This window comes from Onychostruthus taczanowskii, unplaced genomic scaffold (assembly GCF_017590055.1).
Source record: "Onychostruthus taczanowskii isolate IOZ18803 unplaced genomic scaffold, ASM1759005v1 scaffold69, whole genome shotgun sequence".
NCBI classification, from domain to species: Eukaryota; Metazoa; Chordata; class Aves; order Passeriformes; family Passeridae; genus Onychostruthus; species Onychostruthus taczanowskii.
In genome coordinates, this window is record NW_024504676.1 from 2,882,214 (window position 1) to 2,906,309 (window position 24,096).

Sequence of the window (24,096 nt, forward strand, 5' to 3'; positions counted from 1 at the left end):
TTTTGCTTCAGTCAGTATTACCTTTGAAATATATCAATATATGTGAAATGTGTGAAGTGGCAAAGAAGAACTGGGTATTGTGAAAGAAAGAACCTCTAAGTCATAATTACCCTATAGAATCTATTACAGTTTAAATGCTTATGTTACCTGATTTGTAACAGCTTACCCACACATACAAGTTCAAAAATACTTCCAGCCATCACAGACACTAATGTATGTGACACAATGTTTGTTGTGAAGTTGAATAATTTCTTCTGAAAATTAAAGCATTATACACCAATGTACTCTCCCTATATAAGGCAACTCATCACAGGCAAGAGAGACCTCTGTTTCTCACATTTTGTTTGGGTTTTGTATTCTCTTTTACAATCCTGTTAATCAGGAGGAGCTGTAGATTGTCACTTTGAGGAGAGACTGTTTGAAGAGGTTTCACAGCACACTCCACCAAACCACAGTAATGTGGACCACTACTCCAGAAAAAGAACATCCTGCATGCACAACCCCTTTCAGATGTGAGCACCTAAAATGCTCCACCTTTGTTGGGAAACAAATTCCACATCCACAGTACAACTCACTGTAGGAGCTTCCTCCCGATTTTGCCTCCCTCACTGCAGGCTTTTACATCATCCACTGTGCTGAGCCAAATCAGACATAGCTTTACATGGGAGACTGAAGCACCTGGAGACAAGGCAAGTACAACCCTTTTGGCTCTTATTAGAATTTTTTCCAAGACATATTACTTGATTGTACTTAGAAAATTAACAACCAGAATTTCAAATAGCTTTTTGACTGAATTCAGTGTCATGTGAGCTTGCACAAAGCAGGTAACTCAGTGCCATGATATCACATGTTCTAGCTGGGCAGCAATAGTCCCCTGGACAAGAAGGAGAAATTTGTTTCGACTCTCGTGCAACCCTGACTGGTCAAGTTGAAAGCATTTTGTGGCTTATTTGAAGCAACATTATTGCAATATCCAGCTGGATGAGGACTTTGAGATACAATGACCAAGACATCAGATACTGAAACTCACAGAATTCTTCCATATCAAGCTCTTCCACAGCATGAATGCCCGTTAGGTGAGCAATCCTGCCTTGAATTCTAGTCCTTTTGTACCCATTCACTTTCTCCACTCTCTCAATCATCTGCTGCTGACGATCAATCCAATACAGGTGATTTCCCAGCACAGTGAGTCCCATGGGCTGAAGAATGTTGGAGTCCTCCAGGGTCACACGGTTGGCACCTGAGAGCAACATAAACAAAGACTAGTTTTACACCAGTCAACTTCTAAGTTATTCCTTAAAAAAAACATCATAAAGCAACGTCCCAGCTAAAACCAAACCAAAGCAAACCTTGGAGACAGTGAGCTACAAGGTCATTGACTTAATCTGTCTCTGCTTGTTCAGTCCCATCTCAGGCAAACGCTACCAGTGCCACGTCTGGAGGGCAAGCAGATAGAACACGAAACCCAGCTCATCCCTGGCTGGTCAGCCAGCCATGCCCAGCCCCACACTGACAGCTCCGTGATGGGCAGCTGGGAGCGCTCCCAAAAGCTGATACAGACTCAGCTCTTGGGCCAAAGGTTTTACAGTGGGCTCACACACGGAGCTGTACATTTTTTCTGGAATTTATAAGCAAGAGCAAAATACAACCCGTTCAGTTTCACTGCTGTTACTCAACTAGAACATATTCATCATGCAAAGCAAGAGGCAAGTACCAAACCTTGTCACAGCCTATGCGACAACCACAGATATATGATCGAAAAAGGAAAGCTCTTAAAAGAAACCCAACTTTTTTTATTTAGTAACCCACCAGAAAACCCAAACTTTACATGACTCAATATGCTCCTAAATAGGAACACTGTCAATTGCTCAGGCTCTCTCTTTATAAAAATATGTGAAAATCTGCTTTAAGCCAGTGAGTAAAAAACAGGTCAAGTAAAAATGCATTTGTTATCAGTTTTCACTCTAATTACTTGTGTCTTCTTAAGCATTCTACTGCGTACTTAGAGTAATTTAGTTATTGCTTTTATTATTCTTTTCTAGGGTGAAGATATTCCAAATTATTCTATTAATTCACTGAAACCATTCAGACCCTGTGTATACCTACATAACTGGATATATTTGATTAAAAAAATTAAAATTTAAAACAAAATAACTTGGTGCTGCTGCTTCTCTCATAATTAATTCTGGATTATGACCTTATGTCTGCTTGTATATAAAAAATGTAAGTTTTTAGTATCTACACAAAACAAGATTATAGAATCCACATAATAAAAATGCTATGAGAACCAGATTCAATTAATTTGCTGCATGAATTATGCAGAACTCAGCCGAGCATGACCATTAGTTTTGCTGTTAGAACAGCTCCAGAGGAGGGTCATGAAGATGACCAGAGAACTGGAGCACCTCTCCTATGAGAACAGGCAAAGAGAGCTGGGGTTGTTCAGCCTGGAGAAGAGAAGGCTCTGGGAAGACCTTAAAGGAGCCTTTCATGATACTTAAAGGGAGCTTATAAAAAAGAGGGGGAGGGACTTTTTGTATGGGCAGATAGTGATAGGACAAGGGGGAATGGTTTTAAACTAAAGGAGTTTAAAAGCAACTTTTGGTCTAACTCCAAGTGAAAAATTCCAGAACCTTGCAATGAAAACTGTAAGATTGGTTTATAGTTCTTTTATCCCTCTCTGAAAGTTAAGCACTGGACATCTGAGGCTATTCCCTGATTTAGCAGGATGCTGTTTCAATCAGAGTAATCAGGAGTTTCCATAACCATGTCACCTCTACAAGTCTACAATGGAATAATAAAGCCACTAACTACCAGAATATCTAGACCAGTTTAATTGGCATGAAGGATGCTATACACAATTTTGGTCCCTTTTATTCAACAGCCTTAGTTTATGCTAAAACTTCTTCCTAACATATGCCCATTTTCTCAGAGAAGTATTTTCTCAAAAATATTTTTTTCAAAAGCATTTTGCTCAGAAAATACTATTTAGAAGAGGCAATTCATATTAACATCACTTTGGCTCTCAAATTTCTTCTGAAGTTGTGATGCAAGACTGAAAAGCATTGTAAAAATAAAAATATGCTGCTAACTCATTTAAAAATCAACATCTCAGTGAATCAAATTACAGTGAGCTCAACTGGATCAAATATAACCACAGTTTTCTGACTACAGATACATCTTTCTCCAGTTCATAAACATCATTTTCTTTTAATCCTGTAGCTTCCCTCTGCTTTTATATTACTTAGATTCTTTGGCTGTGACTGGATGTGGTTTCTATATAATTTTACCTGGTGCCTCTTCCATCTTATCTTGAATACCACTCCAGCACACCTGCATAACATGAAGCCTTGCCATCTTGTCATTTTACTTTTAAATGTCTTCTCAGAGCACTTTTATCACTAGAGAAGCCCCTCTCAATGTCTCTGATGCGTTTTGTGTTATGTATCCCACCCAGTCACCTTTTCTTCTCAAATGTGGTTTGTTTCATAAGCCAAAATCTTGTCTTCCTCTTATCTTTTTTTCTCCTATGCATTTTTGTAGGTTCCCTGATGCCTGTCCTGGATGAGTGTTTTGTGGCTGCTCAGGCAGTTTGACAACACTCCCCTATTCAGCCTGGTCACTGATGAAAGACATGGGCTGCTCTACCTTCCCATCTGCAGCTCCATTGTTTTCATCCCCTCTTTGGAAGAGTCTGACCTTGAGTCAGTTTTAGGTGCTCAAAAGCAAACTATCCTTGTAAGAAGGTAAAGAACAACCTGCCGTTTTAGTTCATTGCTTCACTGCAACACAAGGGAAGGATGTGACCACATGGCAAGAGGAGTCACCAAAACTGGAGATTCAATTCTCCATGGCATGTACCAATCACTACAACAGCCCAGCTTCTATTCCTTCACACTTGTTCGCTTCTCTCTGCACTTCCTTTATGGGCTTCACTTCTTGATACATGGATGATGATGACAGATTAATCATGAGACAGAAAGTAGGGCCATTGCATCCTCTGCTCTACACTGCCCACCAGAGCAAATTTCTCCACTTCTTCAGCACTGTCAAGTGCTTTGAAGTCAATGATGAACTGTGCTCTCTAAGATCCATGAGTGCTATTGCTTTGCATATGGAGTAATGCTTTATATTACTAATGTGCTCAAATTGTGATGAGTTGGCGACTCTCCACTGCGTTGCAACAATGCTGTTTCAGACGAGCTGTCTTATCACCCAGATTAGAAAAAACCCAAACATTGCCCTTTTTTCTGTTTTTTTTCAAGCTACCTTGATTTACTAAGCTGTAAGCTCCAGAGAAAGAAAAATTGAAAAGTATGCAAACTTTTCAACCACTAAGAAAAAAAAAGGGGCACAGAGGAGGTTATTTAGGGGTTCCATGACTAACAACGCTTTCAGAACACATCAAAAGTCAAATGGCTGTCTTGGAGGGTGTCAATCATTACAGTCATGTCTATTCTAATTACATCAAAGATGGGAGCCCACCAGCAATTGCTGTCTGTGACTGCCTACACAGAACTGGCAGCGGTGGAGATGAAAGTCACTAGGCTCAGCATCAAAGAGGGAACAATGTCCTTTACATGCTAGCACTGTGCTGCAAGTGTTTAACTTCATACCACATACCTGACAGGTCACAGCTCTCGATGCGCTTCAGATCCGCATCCACCCAGAAAAGCTTTCCAAGTTTGTTGTCAACCACCAGCGCTACCGGTCGGATCAAGCCAGTTGTAAAAAGCACTTCTCTCTCTGTGCCATCCAGGGCTGCACGCTCAATCTTGGGAGCTCTCTCCTGCATGTTGGTGAAGTACATGTACCTGAGAACAGAGACAGCACCGCTGAACGGGAGCTCCAGGGACAGGGAATTCCCCTCTGCCCACCTTGCAAGCGGGAATGGTTTCACAGGCATGGCTGCCATGACTGCTCCCAGGTGCAAAGATCCAGAACAAAACATCTGCTAACTGACACACAGCCTGAAATTAACAGGATTTATCTCCAGGCCATAAAGTGCCTCAGCACTGCTGCACCAGCAGCACTGCTCCTGCATGGAGCTGGGTGTTGTAAGAGACTAGCACAGACCTTCTGCAACTCTCCCTGGGTAAAGCTGTCCCCACTTACAAATTGAAGTCCCCAAGTTCTTTCTGACAAAAAAAACCAAAACATTAACCACCACCTCCTCTCCTTCTAGGTAACTTCTCCTCCTCAGCAAGTACAATTTCCTACCAAACTTGATAAAAGATTACAGAAGAACAACTGAGGATGGCATGTTCCTGACATCTTAGTTCTACGAATTCTTTATATCTGCCTAAGCCAGTTCAGTTGCAAACAAAAGCAGCCTCTGTCCTCCTGATGCATAGAGAAAAAAGGGTTTGTGCACCCCCACAATGAACTGAGACCTCTTGAAAGGAAAAGTCCACTATTTTTTCAGTGCTGAGCAACATGGGCAAACTCTCCAACAGCTTGAGCTGCATTGCTGCACAGGCTTTCCTTATGGAACAAGGAGGGGAGGCAGCAATCAGAACATGCACCCAAGGGAGAGGCGGAGGAAGGAGTTTCTGTAATTATGGCAGAAGCCATTGAAAATCACTCATTCAGCTCTACCAGACAGTCACAGTGTTCTTAACATACTGTCTTCCTCATTTTTCCTCCTTTACTTTTGAAATGGATTTAGCATTAAATCACTTGAAAGCCTGACCAGAAAAGTTGAGAGTTTTAGAGATCAACAAACCCAAACTCCCATTTCAACAGAGAAAGCAGATAAGCTTTTATAAATACAAGCTATATCCAAGGGACTTAGTCCCAGTAAGATTAGAATCTTTCCTCTAATCCTCCTCTCCCCACAACAGCTTTTGAACAGTGCAGAGTACACTGGTATAAAACACCAGTCCTATAAACACTCCAGACAGAGTCTCTGGGTACTACTGTATCCACACATTTGTGAAATATTGTCATTCAACATCTGTCAAGCACATGGTAAGCCATTTAGCAGTAAACTGCGATTTAAGCATCTCACTTATTCAAGAGAACAGTAAAGCACCATCCATCTTTGACATCTAAGAAGAAAGCTACTAACTACCAGAAGCAGAGAGAGTGTCTGTTGAATCTAACCAAAGCTGCTTTGCAGCAAAACAATACATTTTCCTCCTGTTGGAAATTACTCTAGTGTATCCCACCTGCTTCAATTCATTTCAGAGGGTTTTAAGATACTCATTACATCAGAACTAATTTAAGAATGTATAGAACACAAGGGGTTCAATTGTTTAAGCTTTATACTACTGCATTAGCAGGAATAGTTTTACCAAATTCGAGGCTCCTTTCTTTACCCTGGAAACATTTGTTTTATGATGACTAAACACTTAAGAGCCAGATTCTGAGGTGATACAGACTCTCTTGTTTTTGCTATCAGGTGGCAGGGCCGTGCATCCACACAGAGAACAGTACAAGGTGGTTTTACTTTGCTGTCACCACCTGGGTTAGTGCCTCACGCATGGCTGTGAGAACAGAGGCAAATGAGAGAACAGGAAGAGAAACCTGGATACCTCCAGAACCCAGAAGTGGATCAGCAGTCACCTACACCCTGAACAAAACTCAGAACTTCTCTTTGCACAAACAGACCGAGGCAGCACAGGGTTCCCAGGCACGGAGCTGGCACGCGCCCAGGAGCGCTCTGCGCAAGGAGCCGGACGGACGCTCACCCGCGCTCTGCGTTCACCACGATGGCTCTGGGCCTGTCGTGGTCCCCCCGCAGCACCATCCCGATGGATTCCCCGTTCAGCCGGTGCACGTTGACGGAATTTGTGGCCTCACAGGTCCAGTACAAGGTGTGGCTGTAGATATCGATGCTGAGGTCGTGGGGCTGCTTCTCCGGGTTCTGACTTTGGTTTGGGGTACTCATTACAGTGAAAGGCTGCAAGACAACACACGGGCAACCATTTCCAGCCATTACTCTGATGATTGACTGAAGAACATTGATTGCACAGAAAGCATGGTTTACATACCCCATGGTTTAGAAACCCCTAAAACCACAATCCTAAAGATCTTCAGTAATTCTCATATATAAATAGAATATCCATCAGTAAGTGCTGACAAGAGCAGTTGTCAGTGATGATCCCTTGGTGTGGCAGATAGAAGAGGAAGGTCAAGCACAAAGTAAAAGCACACAAAAAGACTGATACAAAACTATATACACCATGTACACTTGCCTGGGTGCCATCATCTTTGGCTCTTTTTATAATATTCTGGCGTCCATCCACCCAGTAGATCAATTTATCTAAGGGATCGTAATCAATAGCCTTGACATTCCTCAGACCATGCATGGGTAGGATGATATCTGGGCTTTGCTGATCATCAGGTATCATCCTGCTGATGGCAGATTTCTGGCTAAACAGCAGGAAACTGGCTGGGGCTGAAACAAGCCAAAACAGAATGCATGAGAAAGTACAATTCCCAAAAACATATCCCCACAGAAGAAAGGGAATATTTAGAACAAAGTCACAAAGAGACACTAATATCCACAATGAAAATTAAATAACTCATAACTGGAGATTTTTGCTATAAAGTTGAAATGTTTCTTTCTATAGTTAAAGGAAATCAGGTTAAATCTGCAGGACCTGCCTTTCAAAAATTCACCCTTTCATTCAGTCAAAATTGCCTTATATGCTACTATGCACCCATTTTCTATTCATGTGCCATTTGGAAACTGGAAACTTAAGTTCCTATTGAACAACCAGTCAAGTGGCAGGCTTATAATATCACATATAATATAATATCACATGCAGGGAGAACACAAACTTCTATGTATTTCAAGTGCGTCTGCAAATTGGGCAGACTACTTAGGAAGTTAGACTGCTTTACTGAGTGCTATTTTAGCTGACTTTATCAAGCACGTAAGAGAAAAAGACATTTTTTGTTGGTAATTTCTTTTCTACCACCTACACACTTAGGTAAGGAGTGGGAAAGCTTCACTCACACAGCTGAATCACCTAGAAAGCACTTCTGGTAAAACAAGAAAGACCAGACTTGACAGCACTGTCATTTCTAAGACTTGAAATACAAATCTTCATGCCTAGCACATGTCACAAAAACGGATATAAAATTCCATACTCTGTCCTCATATTCAAAGATCACTTTTAAAATCAGAACCTTTGAAACATACTTGGGACCCCTTTCCTTTAGCACCTGGGAGCCACAAGCACTGCAGAACACAATAGCAAATAAAAAGGCTTACAACTACAGTTCCTGCTGTTGGGATCCAAGGTGTAATGAGCAGCACAGCCACACCTAAATCCATTTGGGATGGCAAGGCACAAGTGACCACAATGGCCATTATTCTGCACACAATCATTCAAGCCGTCCTGACGAGAAGAATGGAAGACCAGTATGTCCATCACAAAATCCAGATGGCCCTGAATAAGGGTCCTGTTCTTCCCACTGGTCTTGTCTGCTCTCTCTATGCTGTGAAGATTCCAGTCTGTCCAGTAGATGTAGTCACTGTACTGGGTTAATCCAAATGGATGAGGTAGATCATCTGCTATGATTTCTCGTTCTTGTCCTGCATAAACAAGGATAACCAACTAAAGGACAATTCCCACGGCATAAAATGAAGAGTGTGACTGGCATGCAGAAAAATATTTTTCTTCTTTTTAAAACCAAACCTCATTTTCCAAATCAGCATCACGGGATTCTTTATTAAGTAGTATCTGCTCAAAATGTAACATAAATAGTTGCATTCCAAAGCCCTACCAGGATACCCTCTTGCCTACAGAGCAATTTGAAATTATTCCAGCATACTGTAATCTAAATAAATACTACTTCATATGTCTCATGCTTATCAACCCAAACAGACACTGAAAAATATATCCAAGAATACTACCAGCTCCAGTAATCATTTAGGCTAATAAAAAAGCTCATTAATATGCATGAAAGCAACAACAAACTTGAGATTCACAGAGAAACTGCTATAAGAAATAATGGTGCTTCACTCAAGAAACAAATCTTTCACAGTGCAATTTAACATACAGCTATCCCCCCAGGAGAGGAGTTTAGGAAACGTTTGGCAGAAATCTCAATACTCCCACATTCAGCAGCTCAGTTAGCAACATTTACATTAGATTGAACACCTTCTAGAGCATGGTCTCTGACAGAGATACATTACTGAAGAAGATAAAGTCTTACTGCAAACCACCTTCCTGAACATTTTCAAGCATAAACCTCTACGAATCTCTGCCATCAAATGAAGATGTAGCCTTTAGCAGCACCATCTCCTCCTGTCTCAAACATCCCGTGCAAGACTCTACAGAACACCTCACTTTCCATTTCACCAAGACTTGAGAAAGAATGAAATAACCATGAACCAGAACATGAGGTCATCAGATCTAAATACAGAGGCAACCTTTCCATGTAACTTTCAGGCATCTAAATCCTCCAAGTTAGGGGTACAGATAACCTGCATGCTCTCAGGTACTTAGAGCAATTCTGATCCGTAGTGATGAATTCAGGATAAATACTCTTTTGAAGGAAGTAGATAAGTTGTATAATTGAATTTTCATAATAGGTGGAAGAAAAGCTCCCAAAAGTGTGATTTTCTTTTTTCCCCTGCTGTTTATAATGTCCAAGATTAGGCTGGAGCAGCATTCACTCATCCACTTCAGAGTGCTTTGCTCATCCCTTAACTGATGAGCCCACTTGTTGCAAGTCTCCCTGAGTCTTTATCATCTGCTGACTACAAAGACATTGTGCAACATGAAAGTGAATGGGCACAAGTCTACGGGGCCTGATGGGATGCATCCCAGGGTCAGGAGGCAACTGGCTGATGAGGCTGGCAAGCCACTGTCCATTGTATTTGAAAAGCAATGAAGTTGAAAGTGATGAAAAAAGGGAAACCTCACTGCTATTTTTAAAAAGAGGGCCCAGAGGACTAGAGATCCTCACAGAGGTGAGCCTCACCTCTGTGGTTGGGAAGATCATGGAACAGATCCTCCTAGAAGTAATGCTAAGGCACATACAAGACAAAGGATGATCTGACACAGCCAGCACAGCTTCACTAAGGGAAAATTGAGGCTGACCACCCTGGTGGCATTCTCTGGTGGAGTGACTTCAGAAACTCAGAATTCTGAAGATATGCACACACAATCACACCTTAAATATAACCCACTCTCTAAAAGTATCTTTTCATGGAATAAAACAAACAAACAAACAACCTAGTTGCAGTGAAATTATGTATATTGGCAATCAGGGCACACCCCTTGTATGTATAAATGAAATTCCAATGGAACACATGAGAATGTGTGAGGTTGTACCTGAAACACACTGCAGTAGTAGCTGCATAACCTTTCAGCCTACAAGACACACAAGAAGTATTTTGGTTTAGAACTAATACAACTGGTCTGAAGCCAGAAATAAGAAATAGTACTTCAACAGAATATTAGTGTTCAGGTAAAATGTCAGGGATGATTTATAATGAGTTGTAAGTTGTAATGATTATAATGTAATGTAAGTTGTCCTCACTTTGAGAACTCAGAGGCCATCTCTGCTTTCATACAACACAGACAGTTTCACACCAACAGAGAGAAATGACATCTTATCTCACCACCATTATAAATCATCATATGGTTATTAATTTATGAAGGTTTTAAAAATTTTCTCAAACACTTAACTCTCCATTTCCTTTTATAAGAAAATATACACACAGATTTACTATCAGTTATATTGCTCAAATGTCTTATTATTCAATTATTTTACTATGACCAGTGCACATTTCTGTACTGGCTGGTGTAATATAACATTAGATTACCCAGCATATTTGATGACTCAATCATGCTTGTGTCTAAGTCAGTCCAGTAGAGCCTTTGGTCCACATAATCAATAGTGAGGTCATTGGCACGCCCCACTTTGTCCACCAAAGTGATGCTGTTTGTCCCATCCATGTAGGCTCGAACAATCCTGGGTTTGCCTCCCCACTCAGTCCAGTACATGTATCTGCAGTGAGAAGTGCAACAAAAACAGGACATCAGCCAGGTATAGCTGCATGCTTTGCCTTTCTAAATTTCTTTGCAGCACTTGAAAAGAAACCCAAAAAACCCACATGGTTATGTGCAACATCACAATATTCCTTTTTTAACACAAAGGCAGAATAGTATTTTCGACAGTTATTAATTTTTCATTGTAACCCATAGGATTGTGGAAGGTTTATTACCTTTTCAAAGACTCTGAAGAAACAGAGTTGTGCAAATAACTTGTTACGTACAAGAACACCAACATAAAGCTTTGAAAAGCAGCAGAGTCCCTTACCCTTTGGTGGGATCAAGAGCCAGAGACCTTGGGTTGTCCAAGTCCTTCCACACAAGGACCTGCCTGTACTGTCCATCCAGGCGGGCGACTTCGATGCGATTGGTTCCAGTGTCTGCCCAGTAGAGGTTCTTGCCCATCCAGTCCACAGCCATTCCCTCAGGATAATCTAGCCCAAACTCAATCACATGCTCAACAGAGCTCCCATTCATGAAAGCTCGACTTATGGTCTGGAAAACAATGGTGTAAAAATGTTACAGTACTTATGGATACCCCAGTGAAATAAAAAGGAATAATTATCATGAAGTTCGGTGAACAAAACGAAATTAGTACAAAAAACCCCAGTCATTGTTACTTTTTAAACAACTAATTCCTGTTGTCAAAAGTACAGAAATTCTCAGGAGAAAAACACCTGAATTTTCAGAAAGCTAGTGGTTTCTGATGGCCAAGGCATCTGAAAAGGACATGATTTTCAGAAAGCAGTATGTAGCTGCAGATTCTTCTTGACACCTCTCCCTCTCTTCTATCTGCACACAAGAAGCTGGTTTAAAAAATTATTTAATTCCCTGTCATGTTTTAAGTCTCAGAAACACATTCTCAGTGGCATCTAAATTAAATTGTTTCTCATAATCAGCCACCTGGAGCACGTCTACAACAGAGCACATCTACCGATCCCATTTACATTTTAGTTATGCACACTCATCAAAATAAGTCACAGGGCAAGGACTGTACACAGGGTAAGTCACTGCTAACAGCACAGAAACAACCCCCAGGTAAAGAGTAACTTCCAGGACCAAATACCCACTCTTGCTTATCAACACTGAGCTACCACTCTACGTGCCTGGCAATATTTCAGCTATTGATTTCTTAATAGTTTGGTACATAGATGTGTAAGGGTCAGAGACATTTTACACTTTTGAAGGTACATGTCAAACCTTGAAATCACATTGTGTAGTTTTTGAAAATGTGTCCTCCTATAACCAAAGGCATGCAGAGAGCAGGGAAGTGGTGGGCACTGAAGGAAAGGGAGATCACTGTGAGCTCTGAAGTTATAATACCTGCCCCATAGCAGCTAGATGTGGGGGACAAGGGGAATGACAACCCAGAGGTGCTGGAAGTTACCTGGTATGTATATGAAAATACAGTATGCTGGAAAATTCGGGAGGCAACAAACAAGTAAAATGCTTTCCACTCCTGCACAGAGTGAGACTGAGATTTAGTGATGCAGCTGATGTGCTTTCCAGTACAAATGGTTAAGATGCCCATAACTCCTGCTCTCCACGTGCTTGTGTGAGATTTATTTAGTAACTGTGTCTACCCTTCACTAATTTATTACACTGGCACTCTTCCTGAAGGAACGGGATCCAAAGCCCAAGCAGCACTGCTCACTCTGAAGCACAGCCTTCATTGGCACTCACAGAGAGGCTATGGAAAGTGCCCGAGCCCTGCAGGCTCCAGAAGTGAGCTTTGCCATGTTATGGCTTGGGCACAAGGGCAAGGAAACTCTGATTGCTCTTGGAAAACCTATTAAGAGTCTGAATGGAATAATTTCATTCCAGTGAAGTGAATCTCTTATTTTCTACCAAATACTTAGTTCACTTCAAAAGGCCAAGTAACACTGATGAAGAGCACAACCCTGACTTTAGCATGCACCTGGATGTGTACCAAACATCACAGGATGTGTTCTGGGGAACACACTGAGACAGAACTGGGGGCAGGTGGGCCCTTAACACAGTGTGGAGGAGACTGGACAAGTTCCCCGGCTTTTTCTGTGCCAAGCTGAAGCCACAGACTAACAGCAAACAATCCAAAGTTCACTTGTCAAATGTTAATACTGAGTACAATTGTCTTCCAAGTCAAAACTGGAAGAGGATAGAAAACTCAGGGGGCTGCTGAGCTCAATGTTTAAATTACTGTACTCTGACATAAACTCAGCTTTTCTACAGCAGATACATATATGGATGCAACACATCCAGCATCCAAGATTTAGGCATTTGGTAGGAGCAGACACCACTCTGGATTTTTATTTGAAGCAGGAAGGTGCCTGCCACCCTGCTGTGCATTCAGCAACGCAACTGTCTTCATCTCCAAGGGTCTCCTTGGATGCAATTCAATGACAACACTGGCAACTGCAGGACAGATCATGTAACAGAGACCTTTGTTAGATCAAAGTAACTGCTCTGTGGCTTTATATTCAAGGAATTCACACGTCAGTAATACCTTCAAACTAACATCAGTCCAATAGATTCTGTTATCAGAGACATCAAAATCCAGAGCAGATGCTTCCTTGACTCCAGTAAGAGGAATAGCAACATCATTATTATTGGTTTCAAGGGAAATCCTATGAATTGCTGCTCTGCTTGTGAAAACTAAGAAGGCTTCAGGAATGATGCAAGTCTTCATGTCACTCAACAGCTCAAGGCCGATGGGACAGGCACACCTGGCCTCCTGGGGTGTAAAGAAACACAGATGGCTGCAGCCTCCATTGTTCTCTGCGCATGAATTAGTTCCTTTGAAAAAATAAATAAACAAAACAACAAACCAGAACAGATATTAGTGCATTGAATTAGTTCCTTAAAAAAAACCAAAAAAACCCAACAACTAAAAGAAAAGACATATTAGTACATTGTGAAGGTAAAAGGGAGAGGGTAGCACAGCAGGTTGAGCAAAAACACAGTATAATTTTCCAAAATAAGTTAACACTATGAGTTGTCAGCAGGGAATTCTTTAAACAAACAAACAAAAAAAAATTTAAAAAAAAAGGCACTCCAAGTGGATTCTTCCTGTCTACCCAGGATTACAAAGGTGGATCTATCCCTCCTATTGTACAAATACCATCTACAAACAGATCTTTCTTGTCTCCCCAGAGATGAAATTCATTCACTGAAGACAGATAATTAATTAGCTACTTTTCACCAAGTACTCCATCTTTGTACCTCTTAGAAACCACCAGCTTTTACAAATGTTCAGTGATACAAAAGGGTGAGAAAAGAGCTGGATAATCGCAGTTCTTTCCCACCTGTTTAATTTAAAGCTGAGAAGAGTCATTAGCAGAAGCAGTTCCAACAAGATCACCACAATGTCACACTTATTTTTTCATGTGATGGGGATGGAATGTGTAGGGGAAAGTAAGGACCAACACATAAATGAGTGCCTCTCTCCATCTGCTGGAACCAAGGATTTAGGTATTCTAAGAATGTTACCATACACAAAAAAGAAATTCTCAAAGATCAGTCTCAACCAGGATTCTTTTAATTTTCCCTATTTTAGGGCATACGTATTTCAGACTGATGCCATTTCTCCGTTGTGACTCTTCTCCGTAATTTTAACAGCTGACTAATGAATCTGTTTATTGTTATGCCCAAATTGTGGTGTTTCAGGTACCTGGAAAATCTGTGGTGCACTGAAGCCAGTAGGTCCTGTGACATACTTGCTGCACAGTGCAGCAGAGGACCTCAAATACCAGCTCCACCTTTCAGAGATGCAATGGAAGGACATGGAGATCCAGCTGCTGATACTTTGCAAGTTTTAGTTGTTGAGATTTAGATACAACTGAGGTGTTAAGAGTTAATATATAAGTGCCACATGCTTTGGGGCAGCGTTGCAATGGTGACTGACTGTGCCTATACCACCCAAAAGTGAAAAGCATTCTGCTGACATCATGGGACTTTGCTCTGGAAGGAAAGAGCAGCAGGGAATAGAGCATTTCTGGGAGAATAATGATTCCTGTAGCACAGAGCAATAAAATCGTCATAAAAATTCAAAGAGTGTAGTGAAAGCTCTGGAATATTTACATCACTAAAAACGGGAAGCAACTTCTTTTGCAACACTGCATTTCCCCAACTTTAGAAACAATAGGTGTCATTTTCCTTTCAAACACATCAGATCACAGTTATTCCAATTACAAGTGATCAACAGCTGCTTAATGAAAGCAAGGCCATATAAAGACTCCTACAGACCCATGCTATGTTGCCCATGCTTACCAAATGCCTTGGTGACACTCGTTGCCTTAAGGCCCATTAAATCTGGCAGCTGATCAATAATGATGTCTCTGCTGGCCTTTATCTTGTGCACTCTTTCGATGCTTCGTCTCTGCCAGTCAGTCCAGTAGATGTAGTCTCCCAGCAGTGTGAACCCAAATATGTGTGGAAGCTTGTCTTCTAAGAGGGTTTTCCTCATTGTTCCATCAACGTTTATGACCTGCAGGATGCCCAAAAAAAAAAAAAAGGAAAAAATAATCTTCTCTAATGGGGTACAATTAAAATAGCAATATCAATGGGGTTTTGAATAGCTACTGCTATGCAAGTAGCTCTTAATATTCCCAGCATGTCTTTTCCATGATCTGCGACTGAGATTTTAAATAGCCTCCTCTTTGCTATTATTTGGAAATTGTTTATTCAGACTCATATTAAACCTATACCTTGAAGGTGATTATGCTCCCTTCACCGTGCAGTGCTTCTATTTTTTTGTGATTTAAGGATCTAACTTTTAAATTTCTAAGTGTTTGAGCAAGAATTGTTTTTAATTACAAATATGTGTAATTCTATTGTAGTGTAATATTAAACCATTAAATGCCTAAATGCTGTCAGTCAAAATCAACCCTCACTTTTACCACAATTTTAATAGAAATGTAAGGCACTGTTCATATACAATAAACAGCAGAAGCACGTAAAATTTTTTTTAACCAATGACAATTACCACATCTTTCTAAACTAGCATGTGAATTTCAGTATGTTCATGCACACATTTCAGTAAGCTTATTTTAAATCCAAATAAATTTAAGAATGAAATCTCCACTTTAAAACCTTACAATACTCTACAGATTTGTGAAAAAAATATGCATTTTGATTTGATTGGCCATAAATGAAAGTAATTGCCCCCAGCCTGTTTTGCCTATGACAAATAAGTGCCTATAACTGCTGAGTGATCTCTCCCTGTCCTTATCTTGATCCACAAGCCTTTCATTGCATTTTCTCTCCCCTGTCCTGCTGGGGAGTGGCGTGACAAAGCTGCTTGCTTAGGTGGGCACCTGGCATCCAGCTGAGGCCAACCCACACGAGGGACATGCAGTGGATTTTCCAGCTACCACCAGCCAAACAGCAGAGGTGAGCAGTGAGCTACTGCTACAACTGCACCCACCTATGCCCTGCACAAAAATCATCCCTGTAACAGCCCTGAATTTGAACAGAGGCTAAAATGTACACCTCTGGACTCCTTCCAGACAAAAAGCCTCCTGCTGGAGACAGTTAAAAATAACACTGGCATTCCTGCAAACTAACTTTCAAGGGAGCTTTGTATCTGCCCATCAACTTACTTGATGGAATAGCAGAGACTGAAGATTAATATCTTTTTATTCTGTTAAGCTAAATAGAGTACATTAAAAAAAAAAAAAAAAGCTGTATTGGTGGTTAAAAGCCAAATGGTTCTGCAATTATGTCATTACATCATGTCCAGGCAAACCCCAAATGCTCACTTATTTAGAACACTATCAGTCCCACAGGCAATACTGCAGGTTCAAAAGTTCGTCACACATACTCAGGTGTTGGAGCCAAACTGGTGCCACACTTAGTAAACAGGACAGCATTTCCCTCACAACAGTGCAACAGCAGGAGGAGGATGAAGCTTCCACATTTCCAGCTACTTTTACAGAAGTGGACAGTAGAAGTATAATTCAAATACCAGAGCTGCTGACTAACATGTACAAGTGAAGATTGAATCCAAGGATGCAGACACATTTATTGAAACCCATGCACATCTGTGGATGCTGCAGACAACACCAAGCTGTGGAACTTCAGGAATCTCATGAGGTTCAACAAGGCCAAGTGCAAGATGCTGCACCTGGGTCAGGGCAAACCCTGGTATTGATACAGGCTGGGGTACAATGGGATCGAAAGCAGCCCTGCTGAAGATGTGGGCATGCTGGTGGGTGAAAAAATCTCCATAGGCCAGCCACGTGTGCTCACGGCCTGGGAAGTCACTCATACCCTGGGCTGGATCAAAGCAGCATGGCCAGCAGTGGACAGAGGTGATTCTCCCCCTCTGCTCTGCTCTGGGGAGGCTCCACCTGAGTGCTGCAGCCAGCCCGGGGGTCCCAGAACAGGAGAGACGGAGAGCCAGCCCAGAAGAGGGCCACAGAAATCATCAGGAGGCTGCAAGACTTCTGCTATGAAGAAAGGCTGAGTGAGTTGGTGTTGCTCAGCCTGGGGAAGAGAAGAGAGACCTTAATGGTGAGACTGTACTGCAGCACTCCCAAATTACACACTATTCGACATAGTGGGAAAGGAGGTCCAAAATGTGGAATCAGACAGCAATAAAATGTTTAATAGCTTATATTTTGGCTAAGAAAATGAGGGAATAAATGTTTGCTGTCTCCCTCTCCCAAACATTCCTCTCCAATACTACAGGCAGAACACCTACAAATCCAAGCAGGCTTCCCTTGGATGCAGAAAGGGCCGCTCTGACTTGGAGGATTTTTCTGTGCTGAGAGCAATCAAGCCCTCTAAGTGGTAGTTAGCTCAGGGCAACAAGCAGGAAATGCTAATTCTCTCCCTGAGATGATCTTTAGTAGGAGCCAGGGCAAAGCTTAAACAGGGAGGTGTCACATGCAGGTCAATACAGGTACATGTACACAGTCTTTATTCCAAATTTTGCTGCCATCCACCTTCCCAGAGATCCAGCTCCATTCTAGCATACCAAAAAAAACCACAAGGATTCAAAGTAAAAATCTACAAACAGGCCTCACAATAGGCCAAAAGCACAACTCCTGCTATTCAATCAGTACTTCCCATTTCTTCAAAGGGACTGGAATAATCCTGTAAGATCTTTACCGTCTCCTTTCCAAATTCAAATAGCTTCTCAACTCAACAGACCACTACAAGTCTGTGGAAATAGCTCATGTAAGTATTTACCATGTTGTTCTTCTGCTGGTGATATTGGGACTGCAAGAACCTTTGTAATGTACACGTACAACATGGAGGAAAGACAAGAAAGATAATAAAATACCATATTAACTCATCTTTTCATATCTGACATCTAAGATCTGCTGCCTGCATACAAAAGGGAAGACTTTAAGGTGCAATCCTTATAATTTAGCATAAATTGACTAGAATAGGCTTTACTCTACTCAGGGTTTTCTTTCCTTCTCTGTAAGTGATAAATGGATCTCAAAGGATAAATGAAACACTAAATGTGTTGTTCTTTACACATGAAACACTGAAAGCTCCCCTTGAACAGCGTCACACACTGAAAGCCCCTGATTAGTCTCAAGACTTCAATGACAAATGTCCTAATGAGGCCCTGCCAAGCTCAGCTAAAATCAGTTGTGGGCAAAGTGAAATCAACATCAAACGCCTTAATGAACTGAATTACACAAAACCACAAGAAGGTGGTAAGGTGTGATTTTTTTTTTTAGATGCTGCTGCAATGTATGCAAAATGATTTTACAAATATTTCTAAATATAACACTCAAAAGCTCTTGGCTCTTTGAAGAAGATTAAAGTAAAACAATGCAATTAAATTCTACACATCAGCATGATTCATGTAGTCAAGCTGTATTTCAGGTGCACCTATGAAAAAAAAACAGCTATTCAGCATAGATACAGGACATCTTTTGACAGAACAACAAAGAGACCTCTAAGACCTTACCCCTCTATTTCAGTCACTAAGATAAAACAAAATTTATTTGATTGCTAAAGACAAAGATGTAATCAAATGGAAATCAATTCTTGGGCTGAGCTAAATCACTACGTGAGCAGACATAGCAGGTTGGCAACAGTAAAATGACACGACTGGCACGTTCAGGAGACTCGTGGTGGGCTTGTAGCTCTGTGAGTCTGGCAGATCTTGTGGAAAGCTGCACTTTGCTGTGAGGATGCCTGAGAACTGGAACAGGCTGCTCAAGGAGGTTGTGGAGTCTCCACCACTGGAGCTATTCAAAAGTGATCTGGTCATGGCCCTGAGCACCCACCTCCAGGTGACCCTGCTTGACCAGGGCTTGGGCCAGCTGAGCTCCAGAGCTCCCTTCCAACCTCAACCCTTCTCTGAAGGGCTTCCAAGGATTTTCACCAGCAGACTCTGGAATGGCAGCTCAAGTGAACATACCCAGCCTTCACTAGCTGAAGAAGGAACTTGTGAGACACATCGGGTAGGTAGCACGGAAAAGAAAACAGGAAAGTCAGCAGGGAAAGAAAAAGACAAAGAAAAATGGAATGACATAGAAAACTCCTATGGGTACAGAAGCCTGCCCCAAAAAGAGAAGAGTGAAGCAGCTGTGAGCAGTCTATACCCCAGTCTATATTCAGCTGAGTGTAAGCCATTCATTAATATTTCCAACAGCTGAAACACAGCCACCTTTCATCAATGCTTTGGGATAAAAGGGAACTTTTTTTTTTTTTTTTTTTTTTAATGTCTGAAGGGGCTTCATGTCAGATATGAAGGCATGTATTGGCAGATACTGGCAGGCAGAGAAGGGAATAACATTCAACCAAACAGTAGCAGAACCCATATATCAAAAGAAAAGAGATGGATGGACAACAGACATATCTGGTCATTTTCCACAAAGATGGGCTGCTTGAGTCTCTTAGCAAACTTTTGCCTCCAACACTTCAGTATACTCAAGAATATGTAAAGCAGTTCCTCATCATTGTCCATAGTTCTGTCCCACTTCACAGTATTTTGGCTACCTGGTAAAAGCTGCCTCATAAACAACACAAAGGTGTCTCATAAACCCTCATCAGGTTTCTATTGCTACTACATTTCATGGATTAGTCCTACATGTACTATTGTAGCTCTTCTTTCAGACAAGTTTTGATGATGGCATAGATTTATTTCATTTTTTTCTGAATTCTTACATTGCTTGGTTGGATGCAGCCTCAAACTATCATCACCCACCTACATTCAGCGCAAGCTCCGAACAAGAGAACACAGAGAATGAATCCCTACAATACTGTGAGTGCAACACCCCTGTTGAACTGTGAATAACCATTTATTGTTTGCAAATACACATAGTGGCTCATCACTACCCTTTTCTCTCATATTCTTTTCCTTTCTTTAAGAGACATGTCTCAGTTGTCATTTTACCTTGCTGAAGACACAGCATCTCGACATCATTCTCTATGGCTACACAGATGGGCTGTATTTTCACTCATAATACAAAAGCCACTTGGAGATGCACAGCAAAGAAAATTCCAAAGAGTATGTCAATACTCTTTCTTTTTTATTTTTTTAATCTTCCTTCAGAAGTACCTTTGCAGTCTCCTAAAGTAAAGCACAGCAGTGGTGGCAAACCATCCCCGATGCTTGGCTCTCATTTGAAGCTGTGGCAGTGGCCTGCCACAGCAGTCAGGGCAGATGTGCCAGTGCTTAGACAGGCAAAGGAGGTGGTGTGAAATACCAAATTATAGCCATTGGTAAAAGAGCCCACACTCAAACATTTTTCTGACAGCCTTACAAAATTCTCTATAATCTAGCAATGTCAACTTCTTGACAGAATACTCTAAAACTTTGCTCCCAAGGCAACAACTCCAACATATTTTCTTTATTACTTTGTTCTGACTCATGCAAAATAAAATCTACACTTTTAAATGAATGTAAGATAGTTAAGTAGTGACTAGTTAAGTAGTGACTTGTTAATAACCCACAAACCAACCCAACCACCTACAAATATGACAAATGCAACAGAATAAAAAGTGGTACTTTATAGTAATGTCCCATTTTCTCTGGGAATAACATAAAAAAAACATTCTTATCCTTGTGCGCATATTATCACCATGTGAAGAAGTTATTTATTTGCAGTGTTGATCTGTTCATATTTTTCCACATCAAATCACCATCACACCTAGTGTTCTCTTAGGACTTCACAACATCTTTTTAGCTCCACAGGGCATATTGCATTTTCAGACAGACTTTCCTAAATGCAAGCACATGAAACAGGCTCTAGCAGACACTGATAGCTGGATGAACTCCTTGTTGGAAAGGCTGTGTTAACATGATTGTGATTTTGAATCTGCTTATGTTTTATAAGCCTCTTCTAGGAGTAGCTAATGCTCTCCATGAGTTACATCAGCCTGACATTTCCAGAACTTTTTTCTGCTTACAGGATATCAGAGGATTAAGGGTGCAGCTGGTCAACTCTGTAACTTACCTCTCATAGGCAGGAACATGATCACATGCTTAAAAACTACTTAAAAGGGGAAAAAGTTAAAACACAAAAATAATTTATGGCAACTGGTGGCTAGCCCCTAAAGCAAGCAGAAACTACTGAATTAGTATTCCAGTTTTATTTTTAGGTAGAAGCTGCTTATTTAATGCACCTGAGAGAAATTTTACCTTCTGGAAATACTTTTTCCTTCTCAAATTCTGACCACTGTGAGTTTAAAGGGGCATGCAACAACTCTGAAATTTAGCTAACACCCATTATGAAAACAATATGCCTTTCCAAATTCTAGATAACTAGTCTGGGAAAGGTGAAGAAGAATTTAAACTTTTCACAATAATAAGTTTTAAACTCATGTATCTTAATTTTTTCCAGCTTCTCTCCTGATTTCCCATTTCTTCCAAGGGACTGGAATAATCCAGTAACATCATCTCTCCTTTCCAAATGCAAACATTTTCTCAACTCAACAGATCACTAGAAGTCTGTGGAAATAGCACACCATGTAAATATCTACCACATTGTTCTTCTGCTGGTGACACTGGGACTGCAAGGCCATCTATGATGTATACGTACAACATGGAGGAAAGACATGAAAAGAAACACAATGAGGTTGATACGAAAAAAAATTTGTGGTAAACTACTGAGTCCAAAAAAACAATCAGCAATTTCAGCAGCCAACTGGAATTTCTTAAAAAGTCAAAAGGATGCCAAAAATAGCAGATACAATAGATCTTGACACAGAAAGTGGCACCAATAGTGGTCAATTCTTTCCAGAGAAAAAACCTGTCTCCTGTCCAACGCTACCATTAACTTGCATCGAAATACAAAGTAAGATAAATGTAGTATGTACTACTGCTATTTTAATCCTTTTTGTTTCCTTACCCCAAAATAAGTGGATTTTAGTGGTTTTTTCAAAAATAATCTTTTATGTCACAGCCAATGAGAGGCTTCTGAACAATTGATTGAGAAACACTGGTGGAGTCATGCCCCCCTCCAGAGGCCTTACAATGCCAGGTCTCCTGCAGCCAGCCTCCGTCCACAGCAAACTGAGATTCAGCTGTTGGTGTTTTGTCCAGCACAGTGGGACCTCTTGCTCAGAACTCAACTTCTTAGCACTGCCCTGGAGAATCATAACATATTCTTTTTCTCAGCCTCACCACACTGCAATTATCTGAAGTCACTTGTAGCTCTTCACACCATGCTAGGCACGTACAGTGCTTCAAAGAGCACAGTAATGATCCCTTATGCCCTAGGTCACCACAAGTGTAATGCACAGAAATTCCACTGGAAGACAAAGGTTAAACAACGACACTAGATTAGCTGGTATGTCCATTTATGGCACTACACCTGCAAGAATGGATGCTTTTATCCTCATTTAACAACCTATCAGCAGAAAACCAGGATTCAGTTTTAAAGAGGTGGGGATGGGAAATCTACATTTTAAAAATAATTAATTAATGGCAGGATTTCCCTCCCTGAAGGGCAGCACAACTGGAAACCTGCTACTATAGGAGACTGGATTTACAAGAGAAGGACAATGAAGCACCAGTAACTGAAAACAGTAACATTTTTCTATTTTGGATTGGAGGGCTTGTTTTTTTCAAGGATGTTTATTTCTAAAGGAGTTCTTTCTGTAGCAGACAAGCAGCTGCTCCCATGGCAGTTCAGGCTAGAGCAAGAGTGATGGAGTAATAGATGAAACCAATAAAGCATTTCATGTGAGCCACAACACACTCCTCTAACAGTGTATTTTAAATAGGTAAAGGGCAAAGACAGAAATGCTGATGAGTCAACTTGTATCTCCCAGGCACCCAAACTATATGGACCAGTTGCTGCCCTGCCACATCAAGGGAAAGCCCCTGAGCTTAAAAATAATTGAAAGATGAGAGAGCTATTCAGGTAAATAGCATATGCACATCCAGCTTCTCCTATAGATACCTGGTTTGGTTCACTGTTCGAGTTAGAAGCCAGGACCAGATGGAATTTGGCCTCAGCCCACATGCCCTTTCAAAGTTCTAGCTCAGTAATTTAATAGGAAGTCCTGAAAGGAGTAAGAAGCAAAGCTAACTTAGAAAGGAAGGCTAGAAATGATCATCTGAGGAAACTATTTCCTACCTTCTGATACTAATTAGGAGGAGAAAAATCTCCAAATTGGAATCCTCAAGGCCCCTGAGGTCAAATATGATTTTAGCAGATACTCAGGCTCTTATAGGAAAGAGAGGGATCACAGGAGATCAGCAGCTACACCCACTGCTCCTTGCTGAGGTCTTACAAATGTCTCTTCAAGCAATACAACTCTCAAGTGCAAGAGGAGAGAAAGCTTGAACTGATTCATGCCAACCCAAAACTCACATTAGCAGTAGACAGAGTTTGCTTCTAGACTGGACATGACATTTTTCAGTTCATAATACTTTCAATAGATAGAGAAATAAGAGGTGAAAAGGCCAAGCCAATGCTGTCCAATACTCCAGGCTTTGAAGGAACTCCACCAAATATGACATCCATGTGCAGCAGTGAGCACAACAGCATCCAGCCTGGATGCAACTTTCATCTCTTAAAGCAACTCAATAGAATGTTAAGGGTTGGAACATAAAGACATAACCCTACCATGCACTTGTTCATGCCATTACCTTTAGGAATATATGGCATAACACTGCTGA

The 24,096-nt window shown here is 41.0% G+C and overlaps 1 protein-coding gene across 3 annotated transcripts in view; it reads right to left on the reverse strand.

The window, feature by feature from the left end:
• Positions 1-24,096, reverse strand: part of LRP5 (LDL receptor related protein 5) — a 134,951-nt gene that overhangs the window by 17,547 nt on the left and 93,308 nt on the right. For all 3 annotated transcript variants that reach the window (XM_041421114.1, XM_041421113.1, XM_041421112.1), the window contains exons 8-16: positions 15,267-15,483; positions 13,504-13,793; positions 11,287-11,513; positions 10,790-10,974; positions 8,225-8,548; positions 7,200-7,402; positions 6,693-6,904; positions 4,624-4,814; positions 1,031-1,240 (exon numbers count right to left, since the gene is read on the reverse strand). In XM_041421114.1, the coding sequence (XP_041277048.1) occupies positions 1,031-1,240; positions 4,624-4,814; positions 6,693-6,904; positions 7,200-7,402; positions 8,225-8,548; positions 10,790-10,974; positions 11,287-11,513; positions 13,504-13,793; positions 15,267-15,483 (2,059 nt within the window). The remainder of the gene's footprint in view (positions 1-1,030; positions 1,241-4,623; positions 4,815-6,692; positions 6,905-7,199; positions 7,403-8,224; positions 8,549-10,789; positions 10,975-11,286; positions 11,514-13,503; positions 13,794-15,266; positions 15,484-24,096) is intronic.